Source organism: Pleurodeles waltl, chromosome 2_2, assembly GCF_031143425.1.
Source record: "Pleurodeles waltl isolate 20211129_DDA chromosome 2_2, aPleWal1.hap1.20221129, whole genome shotgun sequence".
Taxonomy (NCBI): Eukaryota; Metazoa; Chordata; class Amphibia; order Caudata; family Salamandridae; genus Pleurodeles; species Pleurodeles waltl.
In genome coordinates this window covers 989,419,609-989,443,359 of record NC_090439.1, presented here as the reverse complement: position 1 = coordinate 989,443,359, position 23,751 = coordinate 989,419,609, and the positions used below count along the sequence as shown (strand labels likewise).

General features: G+C 48.2%; 1 protein-coding gene across 2 annotated transcripts in view; it reads right to left on the bottom strand.

Annotated features, from left to right (window-relative positions):
• NTAQ1 (N-terminal glutamine amidase 1) overlaps positions 1–20,856 on the bottom strand; it is a 98,649-nt gene extending 77,793 nt beyond the window's left edge. Inside the window, exon 1 of one of the 2 annotated variants that reach the window (XM_069220707.1) lies at positions 20,700–20,856. In XM_069220707.1, coding sequence (XP_069076808.1) covers positions 20,700–20,794 — 95 coding nt within the window. In that variant the 5' untranslated portion in view covers positions 20,795–20,856. The remainder of the gene's footprint in view (positions 1–20,699) is intronic. The other variant, XM_069220708.1, reaches the window with a different exon arrangement.
• Positions 20,857–23,751: the final 2,895 nt, after the last annotated feature.

Sequence of the window (23,751 nt, the reverse complement as noted above, 5' to 3'; positions counted from 1 at the left end):
TGACCCCCTCTGTGTGCTTTTGATTCAGCTTTGACATGTAAAAGGGGAAATCTAGAGCTAAGCACATGGCACACTTCAGGGTGGACAAATCCCTCCACTAATTTTACAAAGGTAATACCTTCACCCTTATCACCAGGCCAAAGGAGGTTTGAAAATGTCCACTTTTATGGAGACAGCATAATAGCAGCTCTCTCAATGCAAGCATATTGTTTTTCAGTTCTTGGGTCTTTTTAGAAATGCTGTTGCTGCTGCTAGATTGTTTAATCACAGGAAGGGTGTGGGTGTGGTACTCTATCTTATGACCAAAACTCCCTGCAGGGTCCCATGTTCATGGTGAAAAGATTTGTAAGTATTACCATTTGTTTGAATAATACAACAAATGCCATTTAAAAATAAGGTGAACACTATTCAAAATGCAAGAAATGTTATGTCGATTATTTGTAGAAACATTTCACTTTAGTATATTACATTGCATCTCTGTATTGAGATGCATATGTTAGAAGTGATAGTTTCTAAATACTAACTTAGAAACATACATGCCCTCCTTACTGCCCCAACAACAATACCATAGGTGAACTAAAAGGCAAGTTAATTGTCATATGTACCCTAGATGATATTATACCTGGAGAGATTTCACAGTCCATTACAATATGTGCAAGATTTTAGTACAGCACAGATCCTGAACCGATGTATGTCACGGTGCTCTCAAATGTGATGATAAAGAAATAAGACACACTGAAATAAGATAATTCTCTGGGATCACACAGTTTGGTCAAGACAGGAGGCTGGGATGACTTCCGTTTTCAAGGTTTCACATTGTACAATTTAGCCATTGCTAAATTGCACAATGTGAAACCATTGCTCTTCTCTACTTTTTTACACCAGAGGTTAATGCTTTGACTTTAATTCTTTGAGGTGCTACATCAGTACAATTTATTTACTAAATAAATACACACGTTACATTTAAAATCGATCTGAAACAATAAGCCTTCCTAAAAAGAAATTGCAAAACTAAGTTAAGGGAAGGCAGGGTACTCTATTTTAATGTTGACATCACCTGCTTCCTGACTTAACAAAGACAATGATATCACGAGAGGCTCAACACTTTCATTTAAGCTAATTACACACAAAAAAAGGTCTGGGAATGCCCATAGAGTTCAAAAGACACAGGTTCGGTGCTCAGATACTTGCATTTTCTGTGGATTTTAGATGGGCTGACAGTCAAGAACCTGCAAAGCACTGTAAATGTACTCACGTGAAAAAATCTTAGCATACCATCCCTCTCTGAGCACTTTCACACAGGGCTGCCAAGGTTTCTGACTGGCTATCTATGACAATGATATAGCTGCAGTTAGTTCATATGTGTGACAGTTCAGCCTAATGCGTGTGACATTTTGAGTGCCACCGAATGCTAGATGAATGTTTTCACTGTAAGGGTCTGAAAAAAAGTAATTAAAGTTGTTTTAACAGAGCTATGGTGATGTGGAGAATGGATAACTACTTCAGAATATCCATAATCATAATGACTCCTGTGCTTTTGGAGTGTATTTGTTCCGTAGCGGGACATAGGTAAACAGTGCAATAACACTGCCTGTAAAGAGAAACCTGCAAGGAGAAGTATTTTTGTGGCACCAATGCCAGAGCTAGCCTCCAGGAATAGCAAACTCAATGTTACATTCTATGAAGGCCCCACAAATAAAAAGTCTGACACCCTATAATAATTGGCCCTTACCTACATCTACCATATGGAACCAAAATACACGCTCTTTCCACCTCCTTAGTAACACTGCCATCGGAAGACACCTTCATTGACATGAACATAATAAATGTTTGCAGGAATTTCTTAATGACATCACCACACTCAGGTCAATGCAGACGTGGTGAGTAAGTAGGGCTTCTGATGTCCAAGTAATAAACTGAGCAGCTCCTGGTGGACACAAGATAAACAAGCATTTGCAATGCAACAGGTCTCACATTTTGCTCGAGTTACAGCTATTAGCGTTGTAAACTCCTAACACAAATGCAAAGAAAAAAAACCGCATAATTTGTGTGGCAAGAAAAGTCTGGTTAGGAGTTTACAAAGCTAATAGCTCTAACTCGAGCAAATGCAAGACCAGTTGCATTGCAAATGCTTGTTTCTATTTATGTACAGCCGTCCTTGAAAATGGCTACGGGCAAAACAGAAGGTACTTCACCCGAGACACAGTGACAGGAGAAAATGTGGGCGGCAGTGTCTGTAATCGTTTCTCCAGTAAATTTAGGGGGTCATTCTGACCCCACCGCCAACAGGCTGGCGGTGCTTCCTGGCCAATTCTGACCGCGGCGGTAAAGCCGCGGTCAGAAAAGGGAAACTAGCGGTTTCCCGCCGGTTTTCCCCTGGCCAAAGGAATCCTCCATGGCGGCGCTGCAAGCAGCGCCGCCATGGGGATTCCGACCCCCTTCCCGCCAGCATGTTCCTGGCGGTGTAAGAGGCTGGCGGGAACGGGTGTCGTGGGGCCCCTGGGGGCCCCTGCACTGCCCATGCCACTGGCATGGGCAGTGCAGGGGCCCCCTAACAGGGCCCCAGCAAGATTTTCAGTGTCTGCTTGGCAGACACTGAAAATCGCGACGGGTGCCACTGCACCCGTCGCACCCCAGCAACTCCGCCGGCTCCATTCGGAGCCGGCTTCATCGTTGCTGGGTCTTTCCCGCTGGGCCGGCGGGCGGCCTTTTGGCGGTCGCCCGCCGGCCCAGCGGGAAAGTCAGAATGACCGCTACGGTCATTTGACCGCGGTGCGGTCTTCTGGCGGTTTCCGCCCGGCGGGCGGCGCCCGCCGCCCGCCGGGGTCGGAATGACCCCCTTAGTCTGGTAGAGATTACAGAGTGAGGGATCTTTCAATATCACATCAGGCCGATCCCATTTCCCAACACAGCGTTTGAGCTGAGCTCTTCATTTCTTCAATCTTTGAGTTAATATGAGACTACGCAAGGACACAGATATAATATGACACTGTATGAAACAATTACTGATGTTTCCAGGGTATCATTAACTTGCAGGCCACTCTATCACTCATTCTGCAATGAACACATAAGACACAACGCCATTAACTGACATGCTTCCAAATATTTTTTTATAGCTTTCGGCTACTTGTAAATATTAATAAAATATGCTTTCCGTGAATCTTGCAGAATGGTGCTTGGACTATAAAAAACAGAATTGAACAACATTTATGATGCACTCATGCTTGAAGTGAATTATATTTTAGATGGCCCATCGAGGGCAACGGTTTTGATTGCAGTTCATCCATCTATGCAAAACGCTCGACTTCTGCCAAGCGAGATCACGCTGGGAAAAAAGATAAAAAGTAGTCCACAAACCTGACGGGAAACAGCGAGCCTCGCATGTTTTCAGTACTTGGTCGCTGCGCTCGAGGAGAGCTAACCACCGGAAAAGGCATAAAGTATGCATGCCTTCCACTAATGAAAGCAAGCCGATTCTAAAAGGCAAGCCCACAAACCAATGAAAGACACTGGCGTGACGTGGATGGGGCTCCGAGCCCTTTTCTAATTCCTAAAGCGTCTCGCTAGCGATATGCATGCGCAAACGCATGCGACGCAGGCTTGACCCTATAAAGGAACGCTAATGTTCTGTCTGTGACCAAATAGTGCAAGAGACCAGACTTTCATCTCAGCAGGAAGAAACAGCAACAGATTTAAACACATGCCTCATATGCTACTCTTGCATCATGTCTGCATACTCAAACATATGCATGAACGCACTTACACGCCCCCTCCCACTGCTTTATCCTCACAACTGGCTTCTCTAAGGTGGGAGTAGGTTATGGTAGGGAAAACAGACAAAAGTTCATAATAGCATTGCAAAGCAGGGCAAGAAACACACTAAATGTAAATCTTGCATAAAAACATTGATTCTGCTAGGATGTCAGTGACGGCACTACTGACCCATGCCTGAGGAATAAAACGTGAAAGGCAACTTGACCCATCAGGCACCCTGGCTGTCCATTCTGGGAAAAGCTGCCATGCAACAGTGTAAAGGAAACAATATAAAGCCAAGACAAGGCTGCTGCAAGATCAGTATCAGCATCAGTTGGTGCAATTAATCACTTTGGCAGATGAGCAATGCATTACTTGCACACAGCACTCTGCGGGGTCCTCAGTATCTGCTCATATGCAAATATCTCTCAACTCAACCACTGTAAGTGGATGACGCCCACTCTAAGGGCTTTAAACCCGCCAGTTTCTTCTTAAGACCACTCTCTTGGGAACCATGCTGCTTTGTGCGATTCAACTTCAGCTGCAAATCTGAGGCTCCAATACCGCTCTTCCAAAGACAGATTTACAGTCAGAGGTCATGGAGGAAAACATTTTTATTTCAAAAACGAATCCAAACAAAGCTAAGCAAACAAATAATGCATGCAAAATACCATTAAAAATGCCCAACATGGGGCGTGGTAACTGCCGTCAAGATGGCGGTCGCACTCTAGGAGTGCTCCGGACCCCTCCGTCATCTGCCGGCGAGAGGCCCACTGTCCCGGTGCCCCCCTGCCCGCCCGCGGACCCCCGGGTGCCGGGGCGGCCGGGGATCCAATTCCTGGCAGAAGAAGTTTCAGCTGAGCCGCGGATGGGCTCCGCTGCCAGAGGATGTCGCGGCAGGTGTTTGCACGGCCTCGTGGGCGAAGCAGCCCACTGCAGGGCCTTTGGGGCCGCAGAGTGCGGGCGCGCCTTCGGTAGGGGCGCGCCTGGAGCTGGGGCGGCCCCTCCAAACTGGTGAGTAAGCCGCGCCCGCGGAGAACAAAAGACTTAGCGATCTAGACCCCCCCAGGCCGCGGCTTGTGGTCCGTGCTGCGGCTTGGGGTGGGACGGAGCGCGGGGGGAGGATTTGGCACTTCCCCACGACCAAACACAGGATTTTGCCGGAGCCCCCCCTGAAATTTGTTGCGGCGGAGGGAGCGCTGCGGGGCCCTTGACCTGACTGGGCCTCGCTTGGTGGATTCTGAGACCGGGGACATCCAGGCGGAGAAGGAGAGCCCGAGGCCCACAGGGTGGTCGGCGCTGCGATCGGGGCCCCGGTGGTCGGCACAGCAGTGGCGGGCAAAGGAAGCGGGCCCCACAGATGTGAAGACTGCTGACGTGCTTGATGGACCGATGGTGGCAGGCTGATTGGGCTGGACAGTGGCAATAAGGAGCCTGGGCCCCCCGGGGCGGACGACAGCACAGTCGTGGCCCTGCTGGAAGGCGGCAAAGGGATGCGGGCCAGGCTGGGCCCCATGAAGGTGATGGTTGGTCGGTGAGGGGCTGGTGGCGGGAGACTGACTGGACTGCGCGCCCGGTGGGGCGCCTCTGTGAACTCTCTGGGGCGACCCGAGACCCCTGTCTCCCTTCTCTCCTGCCCCTCTGCTACCCACCCCCTCAGAGGAGATCAGGGTCATACGCAGTCGGCGGCGGCCCTTGTGGGGACTCCGGGTGTGGAGGCAGAGATCCATGGAGGAATCACGCAGACCAGGAGGGCTGGGTGGAGCCCCGGTGAGAGGTGTGTGGCAGCCAGCTCCTGGATCAGCCCGTTGAGTGGTGTAAGACCTTTGAGCCCAGAGTGGTGGACGGGTGCGCTTGGGCCATGGACCACAGCTGCGGAGTGAATGCTCGAGGGTTGAGTCGGCGCCCTTGGGGGAGAGGAGCTGTGTTCCGTCCATCGGCCCAGAGATACCCTCGGAGGCAGGAGAGTGCAGCTGGAGACCCTGTTCGGGGCTCTTTTGAGACCACATTGACGGAGGGTGGTCGGCCATAGTGGCGCTTCCCTGACCACACAACCGAGATGGGGAGAGACAAATCGGGCAAGCGGCCGCTGGCATCGCAACAGAGTATAGACCAATTTACTAAGCAAGGATTCTCTCAGGCGATGGGAGAGCCGGAGACGGAGGCTGCGGCCGGGGGAGTGAACATGATTCTTCAGACTATCCAGGCTTCGCAGTTAGCAGTGGAAGCCAAGGTCGGTGAAGTGAAGGAGGATGTGGGCCTCCTGCTTCAGGACCTGCGAAAGGCGGTAGGTCGCATCAAGGAGGTTGAGGACTGGGTCTCACAGACTAAGGACTAGATTGCGGACCTTAAAATTAGGTTCACCCAGCTGCAGACCCGTACCGGTGAACTACACCGCAGAGCTGAAGATGCAGAAAACTGCCCCAGGCGTAATAATTTGCGATGTGTGGGCTTCCCGGAGGGAGCGGAGACAATGTCTGCAATTGAATTCTTGGACCGTTGGATTCGATTGTGGGTCCCGGACCAGCGGCTCTCCCCATGGTTTGCCATAGAGCGCGCCCATAGGCCCATTAGGGCTCTGATGCCGCGGCTGCCGCCGGATGGACCCCGCCGGCTAATGATAGCACGAATGTTGAATTTCAAAGACCTGGATGTTGTCCTTCGAGAGGCTAGAGCCCAGTCAGATCTCAGCTGGGACAACCATAGGATCCTCATATTCCCGGACTATACCTGTGAGGTGCAGGCCTGGCGACGCTCGTACAAGGGAGTCAAACAGAAACTGCGAGCCATGCAGCTGACATACATGCACCTCTTTCCTGCAAGGCTGAAAGTCATGATGGACGGGAAATCCTTCTTCTTTGACTCACCGGAGGCTGCAAGGGAATGGCTCACAGAAAAGTACTGTGTGACTCGGGGGGGCCCTCCGAGCCAAGGCGCGGTCTGCCGGAGACGGGCCGGGCTGGCCCCCCGGGAGCACGGGGCCGCAGGCGCACCCGGTCTCGTCGGAGAGGGAGGAGAGGCCCTCGTCGAGACTCAACGGAGGATGTACGGCAGGACCAGGCCCCCGCTGGCGGAGTGGCTGTGCCAGATGGCCCTGAGGAGAAGAGGCCGACTCGAGATGTGGAGGGGGAGCGCCTGAGCCAATCTCCTTTGCTCTCCTGACTCTGACTCCTGGTGCTGTGAGTATTTGGGAGGGTCCGGGCAGGCGCTCCACCCCCGGAGGCGAGGTGAGGGACAGTGTTTGGCCGCATTGCAGAACTCCGACTCAAATGGAGGGGTCCACCATTCCACGTTCACTGTAGACATTCTGTATCTACTATTTGGGGCAACAGATGCTTCTGGGTTGGAAGTATGGGGAGGAGGGCAGTTGGGGGGAGTTCAGGGGTTGTTTAGCGGTTCTGTGCTAAGGTTGACTCAATGTTTCATTTTTCAGGGTTGGCTTGATAGGCATGATGGAAAGGTCTGGTGGGCGTAGGGAATGCACTGTTCTTGTTCTTTTGCCTATGTCCAAGTCTGCTAGGCGGGTATTATTAACCTCAGTTCAGTGTAGTCCCCTGGTATACTTTGGGCTGCCTGTAAGGCTACCCTTCGGGGGGCACGCAAAATACCTTCTTCGTGTGAGGGAGCTGGCGCGTAGTTAGGCAGTGTCAGTGTTGGAGGCCCAAGCGGTGCATCTGGAGGGCCGACTTGTGGAGGCCGACAATGAAGTAATCACGAGGCAGCTCATCCTGACTCAGCAGGAGATTAGGCATGCCACTCTCAAGAGAGCGAAGCATATGTGGCGAGCTTCTGTGGCCCTGGTTTATGGGTGGGGAGACAAAAATGGCAAGCTTCTGCACTTGCTGGAAACTGGCCCAATGGCGGGGAGGATCGTCCCAGAGATCATTGCTGAATCAGGGGCAGCCTCCAGGTCGCCGTGCGAGATTGCGAAGGGCTTTGCCACCTATTATGCAAGATTATATGAGGAGCGCCCCAGACCCCTGGCGGAGAGGGATGACCCCCTATTATATGAGGTGTCCTTTTCAAAGATTTCGGTGGCTGACAGACGGGACTTGGACGAACCGGTGGGTGTTGAGGTAATTGGAGCCGCCATCTCCGAGTTAGCGGCGGGTAAGACTCCAGGTCTGGATGGGTTCCCAGCTGAGCTCTATAGTAAATTTTGAGATGTACTCGCCCCACACCTGCTAGCCATGTTTGAGGAAGCAGAAAGGACTGGGGGATTCCCACCGGACCTTGACCAGGCAACTATTGTAGTAATCCCCAATCTCACTCCTTAACACAGAGATTAAGATTTTTTCTACAGTTCTGGCAGCCAGGTTGCGAAAAGTGTTGCCCTCACTAATACATTCGGACCAGTGTGGTTTCATGCTGAATAGGAGTACTCAGCTTTGTATCAGACAACTACACGTGGCGCTGGTAACCAGGCCCTCCTGGCCCCCCCCCACCACTGGCACTCCTTCTCGTGGACTTCGAGAAGGCGTTCAATGCAGTGGATTGGTCCTATCTCTGGGGGTACTGGAGAAGGCCGGGTTCGGCCCATGATTTCGGGCGTTGGTGGGGCTCCTCTACTCTAACCCTACAGCCCGAGTGCAGGTGAACGGGATGGTGTCAGATTTGTTCCCCATCCGGAGGGGGACTCGTCAGGGCTGCCCTCTCTCTCCGCTTTTATTCGCTCTAGCGATGGAGCTGCTGGTGAAGCTGGTAAGTGAGGATCCCTTGATTGATGGGTGGGCCTGGCCCACTGGGCAGGAGGATCGCATTGCACTGTACGCAGATGATGTACTGGTGTTTTTAGCTAACCCAGCTAGAAGCGGGCCGCGGGTGTTGCAACTCTTAGGCCTGTTAGCGGTTCATCGTGTCTGGTAGTAAATCCCAGTAGGTCTCTCCTGGTCCCGCTGAGCCCGGCCAGAGATAGCTATGATTGGCAACAGGGTATTCCCTTCCGCCGTAATAGCTTCCGGTATCTTGGGATACATGTGGCATTCTTGCCTAAGTTGGCGTGGTCCCTCAATGTAACACCCGTAACTCGGAGAGTCAAGGAGAACCTCCAGCGCTGGCAGTCACTCCCCCTCAACATTCTGGGCCGAATTGCGCTGTATAAAATGATGGTGCTTCCTCGGCTCCTCTACGTGCTTCAAAAATTTTCGCACCATATTCCTAGGAAGTGGTTTAGGGAGATGGAGGCAGTGGCACAGCGGTTCTAATGGCATGGTTCGCGCCCCCGGCTAGCGCTCTGTACCTGTCAAGGGGATGTTTATGAAGGAGGACTAGGAATGTCCAACCTCTAGCTATACTACTTAGCTTTGCATTTATTGGTCATCCACGACTGGTTGGGAGGGGGATGGTTGGATCCGGCATATCAGCTATAACTCTTGACGATGGGCTTCTCTGGCTTGCTTGGGAGTGTTGTGTAGCCATTTTAGCTATAGCTCCATGCACGTTAGTTTAATACACTAGGCCGCTGTGCACTTTGACCTAGATATATTTTATTTGGCTTCGCATTGTTATTCATACAATAACCAGTTTTACGGTTTTGTTTTAATTTCTTCTATCTAACTGTTTTGCTTAGCCCAGCACTGTGTTCTCAAACAAGACATTCTTGATCACTTTGTGCTTCAGTCAAGGCTACAGTTTTGTACATTGCTGGTGAACGTGGTAGAAGTTTAGTCTCCAACATACGTAGAAAATACACATCCTTACTTAGGGACATTTTCTTAGAACATTAGCTGTGTTATTATAAAAACACTTCCTAGTCCCATTACACATTAAGAGGGAGATTCCAGCCAGGAAACCACAACTGTATGCGGAATGCTTCGCTGCAGATGCTAACGCAGACTACAGGCCTTTGCTCAGGTATGAGGGTTGATGTCCTCCCGGGGGAACCTGAAGCACAGGATTAGAGCTTAACAAGCTGTGCTCAAATTATGATTTAGATAGAAAATAGTCCATCGATTCTAGTGACAATATGATAGCGTTATTCTCATGCTGCACTCTCATCGTCACCATTTTAATATTGTCATGTTGTGTTGTTCTGGTTATTGCAGCTCACGCTCCGCTATCTAAAATGCAGTTGTTTTATTAAACCAGTCTTTAAAACTCATCCTGCTTTTATTGTCATTTATATATGAGACCGAACTGTGAATGAGAGAACCGGATGCGACCTGAGTGACTACGACTTCCCTGAGAAGTATGATATGTCATGAGCTCAGCTGCCCAATCATCTCCACCTTTCAGGAGAGACGAGGCACTGCTATTTAGCGGGAGCAAAACCCGGATTTGGAGCGACAGGTGTCACCCACTGTGGGTCAGACTCAGTCTCCCACACTGTGGACGGTCTTGCTGCTCAAAATCCAGTAGTCTCATTAGAATAATGAGAGCCTACACGACAGGAGGTTGTATGGTGAACCCCTGCGGCGTAATGTTCCGGAAGTGACTCTGTGGTGTTGGCGGGGTGGAGGGCTGCACAGCGAATAAATGGGTAGTGGCGCCGCCTTACCTAGCAGATGCCGTTGTGGCAGGGATGGTGGCTTGGGGAGGTCTCAGCGCTTCGGGGATTCAATAAATGGGACCTCATAGGTATCTCCCAGCTGGGTGATGTATGGACCGGCTCCCGCATGAGATCGTTTCAGGAGCTCCAGGAACAATTTGAGCTGCATAAGTCCCAGTTTCACAAGTTTCTGCGGCTTAGACATGCATTGCAGGCACATATTCAGACAGGGACTCCCGGAATTCAGCCCCGCAGAGGCCAAAGTTATGATGGGCGCTCTAGGCAGAGGGAGAGTGTCATGCATCTACCGCTCATTAGTTAGTAACACCACCCAAACATTTGTCAAGCTCCGAGAGCGATGGAAGCAATGGGTGGGCACAATAGATGATGGAGACTGGAGGGAAGCGTTGATGGCCCCACGGTCTCTAGTTACGACCTCCCGTCTCCGAGTGGTACAGATATACTTTCTTCACACGGCATACCTCACACCTGACCAGTTGTGTAAAGCGGGTCTGCAGCCCCAAGCGGACTGTCCTCGTTGTGCAAGCCTCAACGAAGACTTCTTTCATATGGTATGGACTTGCCCTCAAATAACCTGTTATTGGAGGGCGGTGCTGGGAGAGATTTCGAGAGTTATACAGATGGAAGTTGAAGTGGCTCTATTACTAGCTCTCCTAGGGGTGCTCAATGGGGTGGGCTCCAGGAGAGCACAGCGGACATTTGTGGGGGTGGCCTGCTTGGTGGCCAAAAGAGACATTGCAGCAAACTGGAAGGCCGAGGCCGCTCCCACGATCATCAAATGTCTTCAGGGGTGGACTGGTGTGCACAGCAGGAGAAAGTGGTCTGCGAAGTACGAGGACGCCTGGCCAAATACACAAAGGTGTGGTGCAGTTGGAATGGGGCAAGATGCCTGGGTTCACCGTAGGGGGATGTGTGCAGTCTGACAAACAGGGCAGTGGTTCCTGTATGTGCATTAGTGTATCATGCGTTGGATCGATATGGTGTGCTACTTTACCTGTGCTGATTGTACCAGTGACCTATCGGACTGTTAAGCCGTTTCACATAAAACTAATAAAAATGGTTTGTCAAAAAAAAAAGGCCCATTGCAATATTTGAATTTACAAAATGGTAGAAAAGAAAAGATGTTTTCTACGCTAAAATAAATTAGGACTATGTAGCCCGGAAATGATTGCTGACATTGATGAGAACATTTCCGGCTAATTCGCCAGCAAAGCCATCGAAAATGTTAAGGAATGCAAACAAGGGACACCACAACCTCTGTTATAGGATTGGCAGGATCTAGGGTTGTGGTGACTGAGGTAAGATGGCAAGGACAGATGTCACTTGAAAGCTTAGCTCGCTTCTGGCTGCTGAACAGAGGTGGGCAGACCACTTAAGGCTTGAAACAGAAGTCTGATTTTGGCTTAGCTCAAGGTACTCTTGGACCCTCATGCCCAAAATGAGTTAAGCTTCAGTGTGGCTTCTGCATGCTACCCATGATCAACAATCATGCACTAAGAATGTTTTTTTTTTTAAATGAATAATTATTTGGTGTTAAAAAGGAGAGAAAGAGTTAGACCCTAGTGGGTGAATTTCATATTGTGAAATTAGGAAACCTTCAGCGCTTAACCAAATTGTATGATCCTTGGCAAATATTTTATTTTACAGAGCTTTCTTTTTCATTTTTTTACCACATATGAGAGCACCTTCCAATATATGAATTCAGGGTGTGCAATGTGCAAATATAATCTAATGTATTAAGCGGAAAAGCTTCTGCATGTTGAAGAAGTACATATACTTTTTCAATTTTATTACAAGACCGGAGACAAGTATTATTATGCGTTCTTTTCTTACTTTATGGAACACAGCAGCCAAGAAACTACAAATCCCAGAAACCCTGGGAAAGAAACTACAATATATCTTCATAAAGAGGGTAACCAATCATATATCGAGTACAATTATCTTGACTGAGAGCAATAAACCCTCTTTTCTTGCTGCTCGCAGTCAAGCTAAGCACTCTGCTCGCTTTATATACATTTATTTTTCATGCATCTTGTGTATATTTGGTATATGTTTAATATATAACTTTATTTGCCTTGCATTGCCTTTGATGTGAATGTCTTGCGCTTCCTTTGCATTCTATCGTGCGCACTGCCTCTCCTGAGGCATTCCACCTTTCTGCCGTTACGCTCCTCTAACGGCTGTGGTGCAGAGCTCTTTCTTCGTTGCGAGGCCTCAGGCAAGTTGGCTCTTGCTCGCCGTATTCTTCACTCGTCAGCCTTCAGGGCATCCCCTCTTGCCTCAGGGGCATTCCCAGTTCATTGACAGTCCCTCTCTGGCTCCGCCTTGACACACGCCCTCCGCCCTCAACTATTTTAACCCCTGCATGTCTGTTTTTTATCCCCACAGTTTCTTAATAGATTATTGTGGGTTTTCAATTGTTTGCTGGGTTTCTGGTTGCAATATTTGTTAAATATTTTTATTATTATGTATTATTATTTATTCTTAATAGTGGGTATTTTCCATCTTACCTCATAATGTCTGGCGATGAACAGGCCCAGTTTTTAAAAGACAATTTAAAGTCCTCTATTAAACATTCTGTGCAGCATGCCGTTTCCGTTTCCATTCTGGATATTTCCCAAAATTTAGAAGCCTCATTGTACCGAAATGGCTCCATGTTGCAGTTACCCCCCACTTTTTGCCTGATACTGATGCTGACTTGACTGAGAAGTGTGCTGGGACCCTGCTAACCAGGCCCCAGCACCAGTGTTCTTTCACCTAAAATGTACCATTGTTTCCACAATTGGCACACCCCTGGCACACAGATAAGTCCCTTGTAAAAGGTACCAGTGGTACCAAGGGCCCTGTGACCAGGGAAGGTCCCTAAGGGCTGCAGCATATGTTGTGCCACAATTAGGGACCCCTTACCGAACACATGCACACTGCCATTGCAGATTGTGTGTGTTGGTGGGGAGAAAAAGGCAAAGTCGACATGGCATCCCCCTCAGGATGACATGCACAAACAATACTGCCTGTGGCATAGGTAAGTCACCCCTCTAGCAGGCCTTACAGCCCTAAGGCAGGGTGCACTATATCACAGGTGAGGGCATAGCTGCATGAGCAATATGCCCCTACAGTGTCTAAGTCTATTCTTAGACATTGTAAGTACAGTTGTGGCCATATTAAGTATATGGTCTGGGAGGTTGTAAAAAAGTAACTCCACAGCTCCATAATGGCTACACTGAATACTGGGAAGTTTGGTATCAAACTTCTCAGAATAATAAACCCACACTGATGCCAGTGTTGGATTTATTATAAAAATGCACACAGAGGGCATCTTAGAGATGCCCCCTGTATTTTACCCAATTGTTCAGTGCAGGACTGACTGGTCTGTGCCAGCCTGCTGCTGAGAGACGGGTTTCTGTCCCCATGTGGTGAGGACCTTGGTGCTCTCTGAGGACAGAAACAAAAGCCTGCTCTGGGTGGAGGTGCTTCACACCTCCCCCCTGCAGGAGCTGTAACACCTAGCAGTGAGCCTCCAAGGCTCAGGCTTCGTGTTACAATGCCCCAGGGCACTCCAGCTAGTGGAGATGCCCGCCCCCTGGACACAGCCCCCACTTTTGGCGGCAAGTCCAGGGGAGATAGTGAGAAAAACAAGGAAGAGTCACCCACCAGTCAGGACAGCCCCTAAGGTGTCCTGAGCTGAGGTGACCCCTGCCTTTAGAAATCCTCCATCTTGATTTTAGAGGATTCCCCCAATAGGAATAAGGATGTGCCCCCCTCCCCTCAGGGAGGAGGCACAAAGAGGGTGTAGCCACCCTCAAGGACAGTAGCCATTGGCTACTGCCCTCCCAGACCTAAACACACCCCTAAATTCTGTATTTTGGGGCTCCCCAGAACCTAGGAAACTAGATTCCTGCAACCTGAAGACGAAGAAGGACTGCTGACCTGAAGCCCTGCAGAGAAGACGGAGACACCAACTGCTTTGGCCCCAGCCCTATCGGCCTGTCTCCCCACTTCGAGAAAAACTGCAACAGCGACGCGTCCCCCAGGGTCCAGCGACCTCTGAAGCCTCAGAGGACTACCCTGCATCTAAAAGGACCAGGAACTCCCGAGGACAGCAGCCCTGTTCCAAAGAAACTGCAACTTTGCAACAAAGAAGCAACTTTTAAAGACCACACATTTCCCGCCGGAAGCGTGAGACCTTCCACTCTGCACCCGACGCCCCTGGCTCGACCTGCGGAAAACCAACACTACAGGGAGGACTCCCCGGCGACTGCGAGCCCGTGAGTAGCCAGAGTTGACCCCACTGAGCCCCCAAAGCAACGCCTGCAGAGGGAATCCAGAGGCTCCCCCTGACCATGACTGCCTGCTTCAAAGAACCCGATGCCTGGTAAACACACTGCACCCGCAGCCCCCAGGACCTGAAGGATCCGACCTCCAGTGCAGGGGCGACCCCCAGGCGGCCCTCTTCCTAGCCCAGGTGGTGGCTACCCGAGGAGCCCCCCCCTTGCCTGCCTGCATCGCTGAAGAGACCCCTAGGTCTCCTATTGAAACCTATTGCGAACCTGACGCCTGTTTGCACTCTGCACCCGGCCATCCCTGTGCCGCTGAGGGTGTACTTTCTGTGCTGACTTGTGTCCCCCCCTGGTGCCCTACAAAACCCCCCTGGTCTGCCCTCCAAAGTCGCGGGTACTTACCTGCTGGCAGACTAGAACCGGGGCACCCCTATCTCCATTGGAGACTATGCCTTTTGGGCACCACTTTGACCTCTGCTCCTGACCCGCCCTGAGCTTCTGGTGTGGTAACTTTGGGGTTGCCCTGAACCCCCAACGGTGGGCTACCTTGGACCCAACTTTGAACCCTGTAAGTGCTTAACTTATCTGCAAAACTAACCAATACTTACCTCCCCCAGGAACTGTTGAATTTTGCAGTGTCCAATTTTAAAATAGCTTATTGCCATTTTTGCCAAAACTGTACATGCTATTGTGATGATTCAAAGTTCCTAAGATACCTGAGTGAAATACCTTTCATTTAAAGTATTGTTTGTAAATCTTGAACCTGTGGTTCTTAAAATAAACTAAGAAAATATATTATTCTATATAAAAACCTATTGGCCTGGAATTGTCTTTGAGTGTGTGTACCTCATTTATTGCCTGTGTGTGTACAACAAATGCTTAACACTACCCTCTGATAAGCCTACTGCTCGACCACACTACCACAAAATAGAGCATTAGAGTTATCTCTTTTTGCCACTATCTTACCTCTAAGGGGAACCCTTGGACTCTGTGCATGCTATTTCTCACTTTGAAATAGTACATACAGAGCCAACTTCCTACACTCATTATCCAAGATGCTACAGCCCTCTGATGATGTTCCTTCAAAGAGGGGAACGAAACGTGCGGCCCCCTCCCGGGTGCCTCCTAAAGGTGTTTCTACCAAGATTGGGCCTCCCACCCGAGAGGCGAATCCTTCAGGGCTCCCTTCTTCCCCTCTTAATGTTACTAACCTCAGGGATACGGACAGTGATGGGGATGACGCCTTTGACAATATTGTCAATGATGATATTTCTGATCACGGGCCTTTGGAGAAAAGGCGAAAAATGTCTCCCTCTCCAATTTCATTCCTCGCACTGGCAGATGATTTGGTGGACCACTTTGGGGAACCCATGTTCGACCCTATGTTGATCCACCATCCTAATTCCTCAGAGTGGTTCCCTTCTGAGCATGTCTCAGACTATGTTTCATTTTATTTAAGGCATGCTTTAGACAAGTCATGCAGGAATAAATTCAGGGGGATCCTGAGACCCTGTCCAATTGGGCGCAAAGGGCAATTTGCATGCTTGGCAGATGAAGGACCAAAGGCTGAAGGTCTTCTCTTTTTGGCAGGGCCGGCAGAGGAAGGAGTCGCTTTGCTGGGCGTTATACATCCCAAGGACAATACCTCAACTGAGGATCCTTCAACCAAGACTCCCAGCAAGACTTGTATCAGGGTTACAAACCCCAGTTTTATCCCCGACGTTTCATTGAAGGCTGCGGCAGGGGTTTCAAACCAAGAGCGATCAACTTGCAGGTAAGAACTTTCAGTTCTGGCCTTCCTCCCGTAGGAGGCAGACTAGCAACTTGTTTAAACGTTTGGTTGTCTCTAACGTCGGATCCCTGGGTTTTACAAACCGTCCAGGGCTACTGCATAGAATTCTACCAACGTCCCTTCCCGACCCATCTTCCTCAACCCCTTCATTTTTCAGACGACCAATTTCTGTTGGTTCAAGAGGAGGTCCAGGCTTTACTGACGAAACAAGCCATAGAAAGGGTCTCCTTCGATCCTTCAGGTTTCCTGAGCACTATATTTCTTGTTCACAAGAAAAACAACAAACATCGTCCAGTCATAAATTTAAAACTGTTCAACGATTTCGTAGTTTATCATCATTTCAAGATGGAGACTATCCTTCATCTTAGAGACCTTCTACTTCAGGGCAATTGGTTGGTTCGTCTAGACCTTCAGGACGCCTACCTCTCAGTTCCCGAGCATCTGGCTTTCAGGAAGTTCCTTCAGTTCCAGTGGGAAGATTCTTTCTTCCAATTCAAGACACTGCCTTTCGGTTTGTCTTCAGCCCCTTGGTGCTTTGCCAAAATTCTCAAACCGGTGGTTGCCTTCCTCAGGGCTCAGGGAGTCAGGCTCATAATCTATCTAGACGACTTCCTCATACTGGCCCAGGACAGGTCCTGTCTCTTGGTTCATCTACATCTTTGTTGGAATCTTTTGATAACTCTGGGTTTCCTCATCAACCCTCACAAGTCGCTCCTTATCCCTTCCCAACAATTGGAATTTCTTGCCTTTTTAGTAGATACAGTCGATTCGATTCTTCAACCACCTCAAATGAAAGTGGACTTGATAAAGAAAGAGATTTGTCACGCCTTGTCCATTTCCCCTACCTCCCTCAGGTATTTGGCTGAGTTAGGGGGCCTTCTCTCTTCCTCCATTCAGGCCATCTTTCCAGGGCCTCTACATTACAGGGCCCTTCAAAGGCTAATAATCCGTCATCTCCGACAAGGTCTTGCTTACTCAGATCCAGTCGTTCTGGATTCAGAATCCAGAGAGGAACTCCTTTGGTGGCTCAGTCACTTAGATGCCTGGAACGGGAGTACGATCTTCTCTGCCACCCCAGATCTTGTCTTAGGAGTCATATGCAAGTCTGACAGGTTGGGGCGCAAGACGTGGTCAACTCTCGACTGGGGGTTCATTGTCTGCTCAGGAGTCAACACTGCACATCCATTGTTTAGAGATGCTTGCAGATTCCTTTGCCAACCAGTCCTTTAGAAAAGAGAGGGTAAAGTGCACGGTGTTAGTCCGGATGGACAACCTGTCAGCGGTCAGGTACATAAATCATTTGGGAGGTACCAGATCCAGACCTCTGGCTATACTGGCCAAAAGCCTGTGGGAATTCTGCCTGCAGAAAAACATTTCGGTCAGGGCAGAATATCTACCCGGCCAGCTCAATGTCGTGGCCGATTGGTTTTCCAGACATATTTACGACTCAAGCGACTAGCGTCTGCATCCTTCCGTTTTCAATCATCTTTCTTCCATCTTTGGCATAATGTCGATAGACCTCTTCGCTTCCCGTCTCAACACTCAACTTCCTTCCTTTTTCAGTTGGAGACCAGATCCTTTGGCAATGGCCATGGATGCCTTCCTTCAGTCATGGCCCCCTTCCCTTCTCTACGCCCTCTGTCCCTTTCTCCTTATTGCTCGGGTCCTAGCACAAGTTTGCAGACAACAGTCATCCCTCATCTTGATCACTCCCGTTTGGCAGTCCCAACCTTGGTATCCAATCCTACTGGAACTAACCTCGGATTTTCCAGTGTTGATTCCTCCCTTTCCCGATTTACTCCTGAACCCCCAGGGTCTTCCCCATCCCCTGGTCATAGACAACGCTCTTCATCTCGTAGCCTGGAGGGTTTCGGGGCTTCCTGGAGAGCCTCAGGAATTTCGAGGGAAGCTATCCATTTTATCCAACAGTCCTGGGCTCCAGGCACAACAAAGGTCTATAAGTCGGCCTGGTTCGCCTGGTGTAGCTGGTGTTCGGACAGGGATTCAGATCCCAATTCAGCAGATCTAACCCTGGTTGTCAATTTCCTTGCCTCTTTGGCGTCCCAAGGTAAAGCTTATTGGACTGTTAATACATATAGATCTGAAATCTCTTCAGAACATATCAGAGTGGACGGAAGACCTATTGGCGAACATCCTTTAGTCTGCTGACTTTTGAAGGGAGTACATTTTGTTAAACCTCCAATTCCTAAATACAATGTTATGTGGGATGTTAATACTGTACTTCGTCTTTTTATTGCATGGCTAGATAATGCTGAATTATCGCTCAAACATTTGTTTGCTAAATTGACAATGCCTTTGTGTTTGGTATCTGTTAAATGTGTTTTTGACATAAAAGCTTTAGATGTTTCCTCCTTCCGTTATTCCTCTATGGGCGTTTATTTCCAGGTCAGTTGACGCACCAAAACTAATTTATCATCTGTGTTTTACCCCTTTTTCCCCTCGCAACCCGAGTTGTGTGTTGGTAATTGTTTAAAGTCTTACATTTCTCGAACTGCAGATCTTAGAAACGTTTCCTCCTCCCAGTTACTCATTTCTTTTCAAAAACCACATAAGCCTGTGTCTGCTCCCTCTCTGGCCCGTTGGATTAAATGGCTCATGTCCCTAGTGGGTATTTCTACCCTTTCCTTTGGTGCCCATTCGGTGAGAGGGGCTGCGGCCTCTCACGCCTTTTGGTCGGGGCTGTGTTACATGATATTCTCAGATCTGTCAAACGTTAACACTTTTAGAACATTTTATTGTAAACCTCTTGACCACCCATTGGACAATGTTATTTCATTGCTTTGAACTGGCATAATATGAGCCTCCGGTCTTGGAATAAAATTTAGATTTTCCTAGCCTTGGTGTCGAAAGGCTAGATTTTATTAAAGACACTGAGGCGAGTATAATCCCGCCGCATTTTCTTTAACCCACCCTGTTGTTTCCTTTGCAGTTTTGCTACCTTCAACCAGCTCTGCTACATCCGGCTGATTTGCATTCGGATTCGCTATGTCCCATATCGTCACATCGTGCTTCCTGGTTACCTGTTCATCCTGCTTCTTTCTTGGTGGATTCCTTTATGGATTTTCTGTTTGCCTTGTTGACTTTCTATTTGGTTTTGATTTCGCTCTCAGATTATTCTGACTGACTCAGAGGGCTTGTTGCTCTCAGTCAAGATAATTGTACTCGTACTCGATATATGATTGGTTACCCTCTTTATTACGATATGTTGTAGTTTCTTTCCCAGGATTTCTGGGATTTGTAGTTTCTTGGCTGCTGTGTTCAATAAAGTAAGAAAAGAACGCATAATAATACTCACCGCCCTGTCTTTAATAAAATCTAGCCTTTCAGACACCAAGGCTAGCAAAATCTCAATTTTTAAGAGATTACTTGCCAATAGACTCGATTCAGGCGGAAGACCAAAAATAGCTTTATTGCAGTCGTCTCCTGCCTGAAAATGCCTCTGCTTCAATAGATGTCAATGGAGAAAATTACCCAGATTTTTTTCAAAATCTCCCACTATCCTGTTCTAAAATGTTGCCATGCATGAGATTATCATATTTTTACATGAAGTTTAGAGCATCATTGAGATCTCATCTATTTTCAGGCTCGCTGAATGGTCGCTAAGTGCGCCGCCAGACCCTTGACTTGGCTCTTCCTCTTAATTTGTTGCCTCATCCACCTCTACTGCTGAGTGGTGCGGTGGGGGACCTATGGACACTAGAAGACTAAGAGAGGCGCTCGAGTCGAGAAGCCATGACCATGGAACGGGCTTGAGACTGCAGTGGTTCACCCACCTCGAGTACAAAGCAGTAAAGTCAGGAGCCCTTGCATACCATGCTATAGACCCCATTCCGACAGGAGACTCCCCGTTTATAAAGCCAAATATGGCTTTATTTTGGCTGTCTCCTGTCTGAAATGGCTTCTGCATCAACAAAAGTCGAAGGGGGAAATACATTCTTCCAATTATTTTTTAAAATCTCCCACTTTGCTCTTCTAAAATGTTAGCATGTATGCCCTTGGATGTAAGAGAAGGATATGCTCGGAAGCACTAACCACCACGGTAGGCATTGGAGACATCAAAGAAAGCTTCACTTTCGAGGACTAGAGACGGTTACTCTACTAGAGCTATTCCTCTCCGCACTTGTACAAGCTGTCTGTCAGCTGACGCCTCCTATTTTTTTTTTCAACCCGCTAAGCACTAGTACCATTTCAGTCCACGCCCCTCCTTTGTGTCTTCGGCTTGCATTTTATAATAGTCCTTCCTCTGTTTCTTTAACGTTAGTCCTTGCTTTTAGTCCGTCGTCTAGAGGCCTCACTGAAGTAAAGTAGTACGTCAGGCAAATAACGTGACAGCAAGAGAATGCCTTACCAGTAGCAGCTGGTGTAGGTGCAAGCGCTCTTAGGGGCGATGGCGATGTTGGTACCCGTAGCAGGTATGGAGAACGAGGGCAGCGATGCATTCATGGTCAGCAGAGCCTCTAGCACACATGCCCGATCCAGACCAGGCAGCCCTTGATGGTGTGAATATACGCTGCCACTAGAGGGAGCCAAATGCTCACGCAATAGCTCATGACACGGGTATCTGCAGACAGCGTGCTACACTAGTCCTTTTACTATGTTGATTGAGACGCGCGGAATAGGTTTCAGGGCGTGCAAGAAGTATCAGGCTGCTTGTTATCCTGACAGAATATGTTTTTATTTTTTAATGCATTGCAAGTACTTAAGGTGGCTTAATAGACACAGTGAGAAGGCAACGGTTGGATTTTTAGTAGTTCAAGCTCAACTAATTAAAGGTGAACGCCATTTTGAAAAAGGGTGATTTCCTTTGGGATCAAAGGGGTTGACGTGTAAACCCCCATACATGCAAACAGACCTGATTTAGACTGGAGACTCCCGAATTTTGAAGCAAAAAAAGTGCCTTTATTTTAGACGTCTCCTGCCTTGCCTTTGCTTCAGTAGAAATCAATGATGACAATTCTTACCCCGATTGTTTTTTCAAACTCTTCCCCCCCCCCCTTCCTGTTCTGAAATGTTCGCATATATGAATCCGTTATATGTTTGTTGGTCCAAGTTACTGTCTACATGACTGGGGCGGTATCAGGTTTTCTAAAACTGCCACGCTGTAAGATTCTTTACGTTATGTTATGTTGTTGTTTAATGCTGCCATGTCCTTCATTTTGTTGCTTACATGGCATGCAAGACAAAGGCTGATTAGAAGAATATTAGTTACCTGGCAGGGTTTCTGTTGTGTAGCGCCGCAGAAAAGTAGATGAAGCTGGCGTATATGATTTAGATAAGTTTAATTAGCAGACAAAATCCGGTTTCTCAACACCCTTACTCTAAATGCCTTGGAACCCAACAAAGTCACAAGGCTTACCTGTACAACATCCCAAAGTGACTTCTCAGAACATCGTTGGTTAAATAGGTAAAACAAGCACAGCAATAAGCCACATTATAACACATCCCCTTCCTCTCATAAAACCCGAACACATAGTACACCACAACCCACAAAATGCTACCGCTCACAGAGTGCTAACACAAAAGACAACGTAACATGACATTGCTACCAGACACAAGAGACAATGAACAAGACACACCAGATAGTCACTACAAACAGAAAAATGACCCCTACACAATGTACCCCCAACTAACAGGGAGGTCTGCGAGACCTCACTGCTGGTGTCATCAACTGATCGTTTCTGACAACACGAGCCCCCACAACATCTCACCAGTCACCTGTACAACTTGCTTGAAAATCTCTTTCCTTCATTATCAACCACTGAGAGCAGCTGATGGTTGATCTCTCCCCGTTTTACCTGTCCCTTTCCACCCTTCTGATACAAAGCAACTCTCCTCGAGTTCCATATCTGATCATTCTCCAACTTCATCCAATTTTGTCTCACCACCTTTACTCTGTAGGGTCCCGGAAACTTTGATAAATCTTCGTTTACTGAACCAGACATAACTTTCACCCATTCACCAACATCAATAGTGTGCCTAATTTGACTTTCCCTTGAATTCTCAACCACTCCTCAAAAGTACTTTTCCGTCAACCACGAAGGAAGTAGCTTGGTGCTGGGTTGTCTACCACGCATCAACTTAGAGGGAGTTCTACCTGTAGCAGCATTTACTGTTGTGTGATGCACCCACAATGTCTTTCGTAGCTCTCTGCACCCTGCTGGCCAACCCTGTAGTCCCCTTAATCATACAATTTATCCTCTCAACCTGACCATCCCCTCAGGGGTTATACAGAGACGTACAAACATGCTTAACCCCAATGTCAGCCAAAAACATTTGCGTTTCACTGGAGGTAAGTTGTGTGCCATTGTCAGTTATCAATTTTGAAGGTTTGCCTTCTCTCCTGAAGATTTTCCCCAGCACGGAAATAGCAGCCTACTGGTGATGCACCTTATGAAAACCACGCTAAGCCATCCTGAATTGGCATCAGCTAGGACCACCGTAAAGCTTTCATGTTCAGTCAAAAAAATCAAAGGGTCCTATAAAATTCAAACATACCTTCTTCCACACATAATACACTTCCTGTACATACTGCTGACTTTCCAACACACCCAAACCAAATCTCAACATCTTTGAATTCTTGCATTCCTCACACCTCTCTACTCATTCCGTGACCACACTCTCCATCACAGGTCACCAAAAAGTTTCTCTCAGTCTTTTGACTGTGAGTGTCTGACCTAAAAGACCTTCATGTGCCAACCATATAAGTTTGCTCCTCACCACTTTAGGCTGTACAGATCTCTAAGCTCTCATAACAAGTTTGTTCCCATGCAAGAAAAATTCTTCAGCCACCTTGTGAAAAGGTCTCACTGCATCCAGAAAGGTACTCTCTGTTCTAAAACTACCCTCGATCATATCCATTTCTGCTTTAAGTACTCCATCATCATCTATCACATTCGACGACTACTCCATTGACACACTTCCATGCAACACTTCTGTGGCATCGTTCAGACCTGGAACAACCTCCAGAGTGTCAAAGTCCTCTTCATCAGCAGCCTTGTCCAGCAGTCTCGATCAGCAATCTGCCACCCTGTTCTTCCAACCTGGTAAGTACTCTACACAACAGTCATAATCCTGTAATTTGACCGCTAGCCTAGTTCATCGCCAAGAACAGTTATTCGTGCCATATGGCCCCAATACTTTAAGTAAGAGTTTGTGATATGTTCTGAGTATAACTTTCATACCCCAACTAAAGATACAAAAGTAACTGGTTGCCCATGCAGCAGCCAGTGCCTCTTGTTCAATGATAGAATAGTTCCTCTCCGCATTAGTCAATGGACGAGATTCAAAGGAAAGGCAACAGTCTTTACTGACTTCCCATGCATTTGGGAATGCACAGCACCATTCCGTCCGTGCTGTCATCCACGGTGAGGATTGTTTTAAGATCAAACTGAAAAGGACTT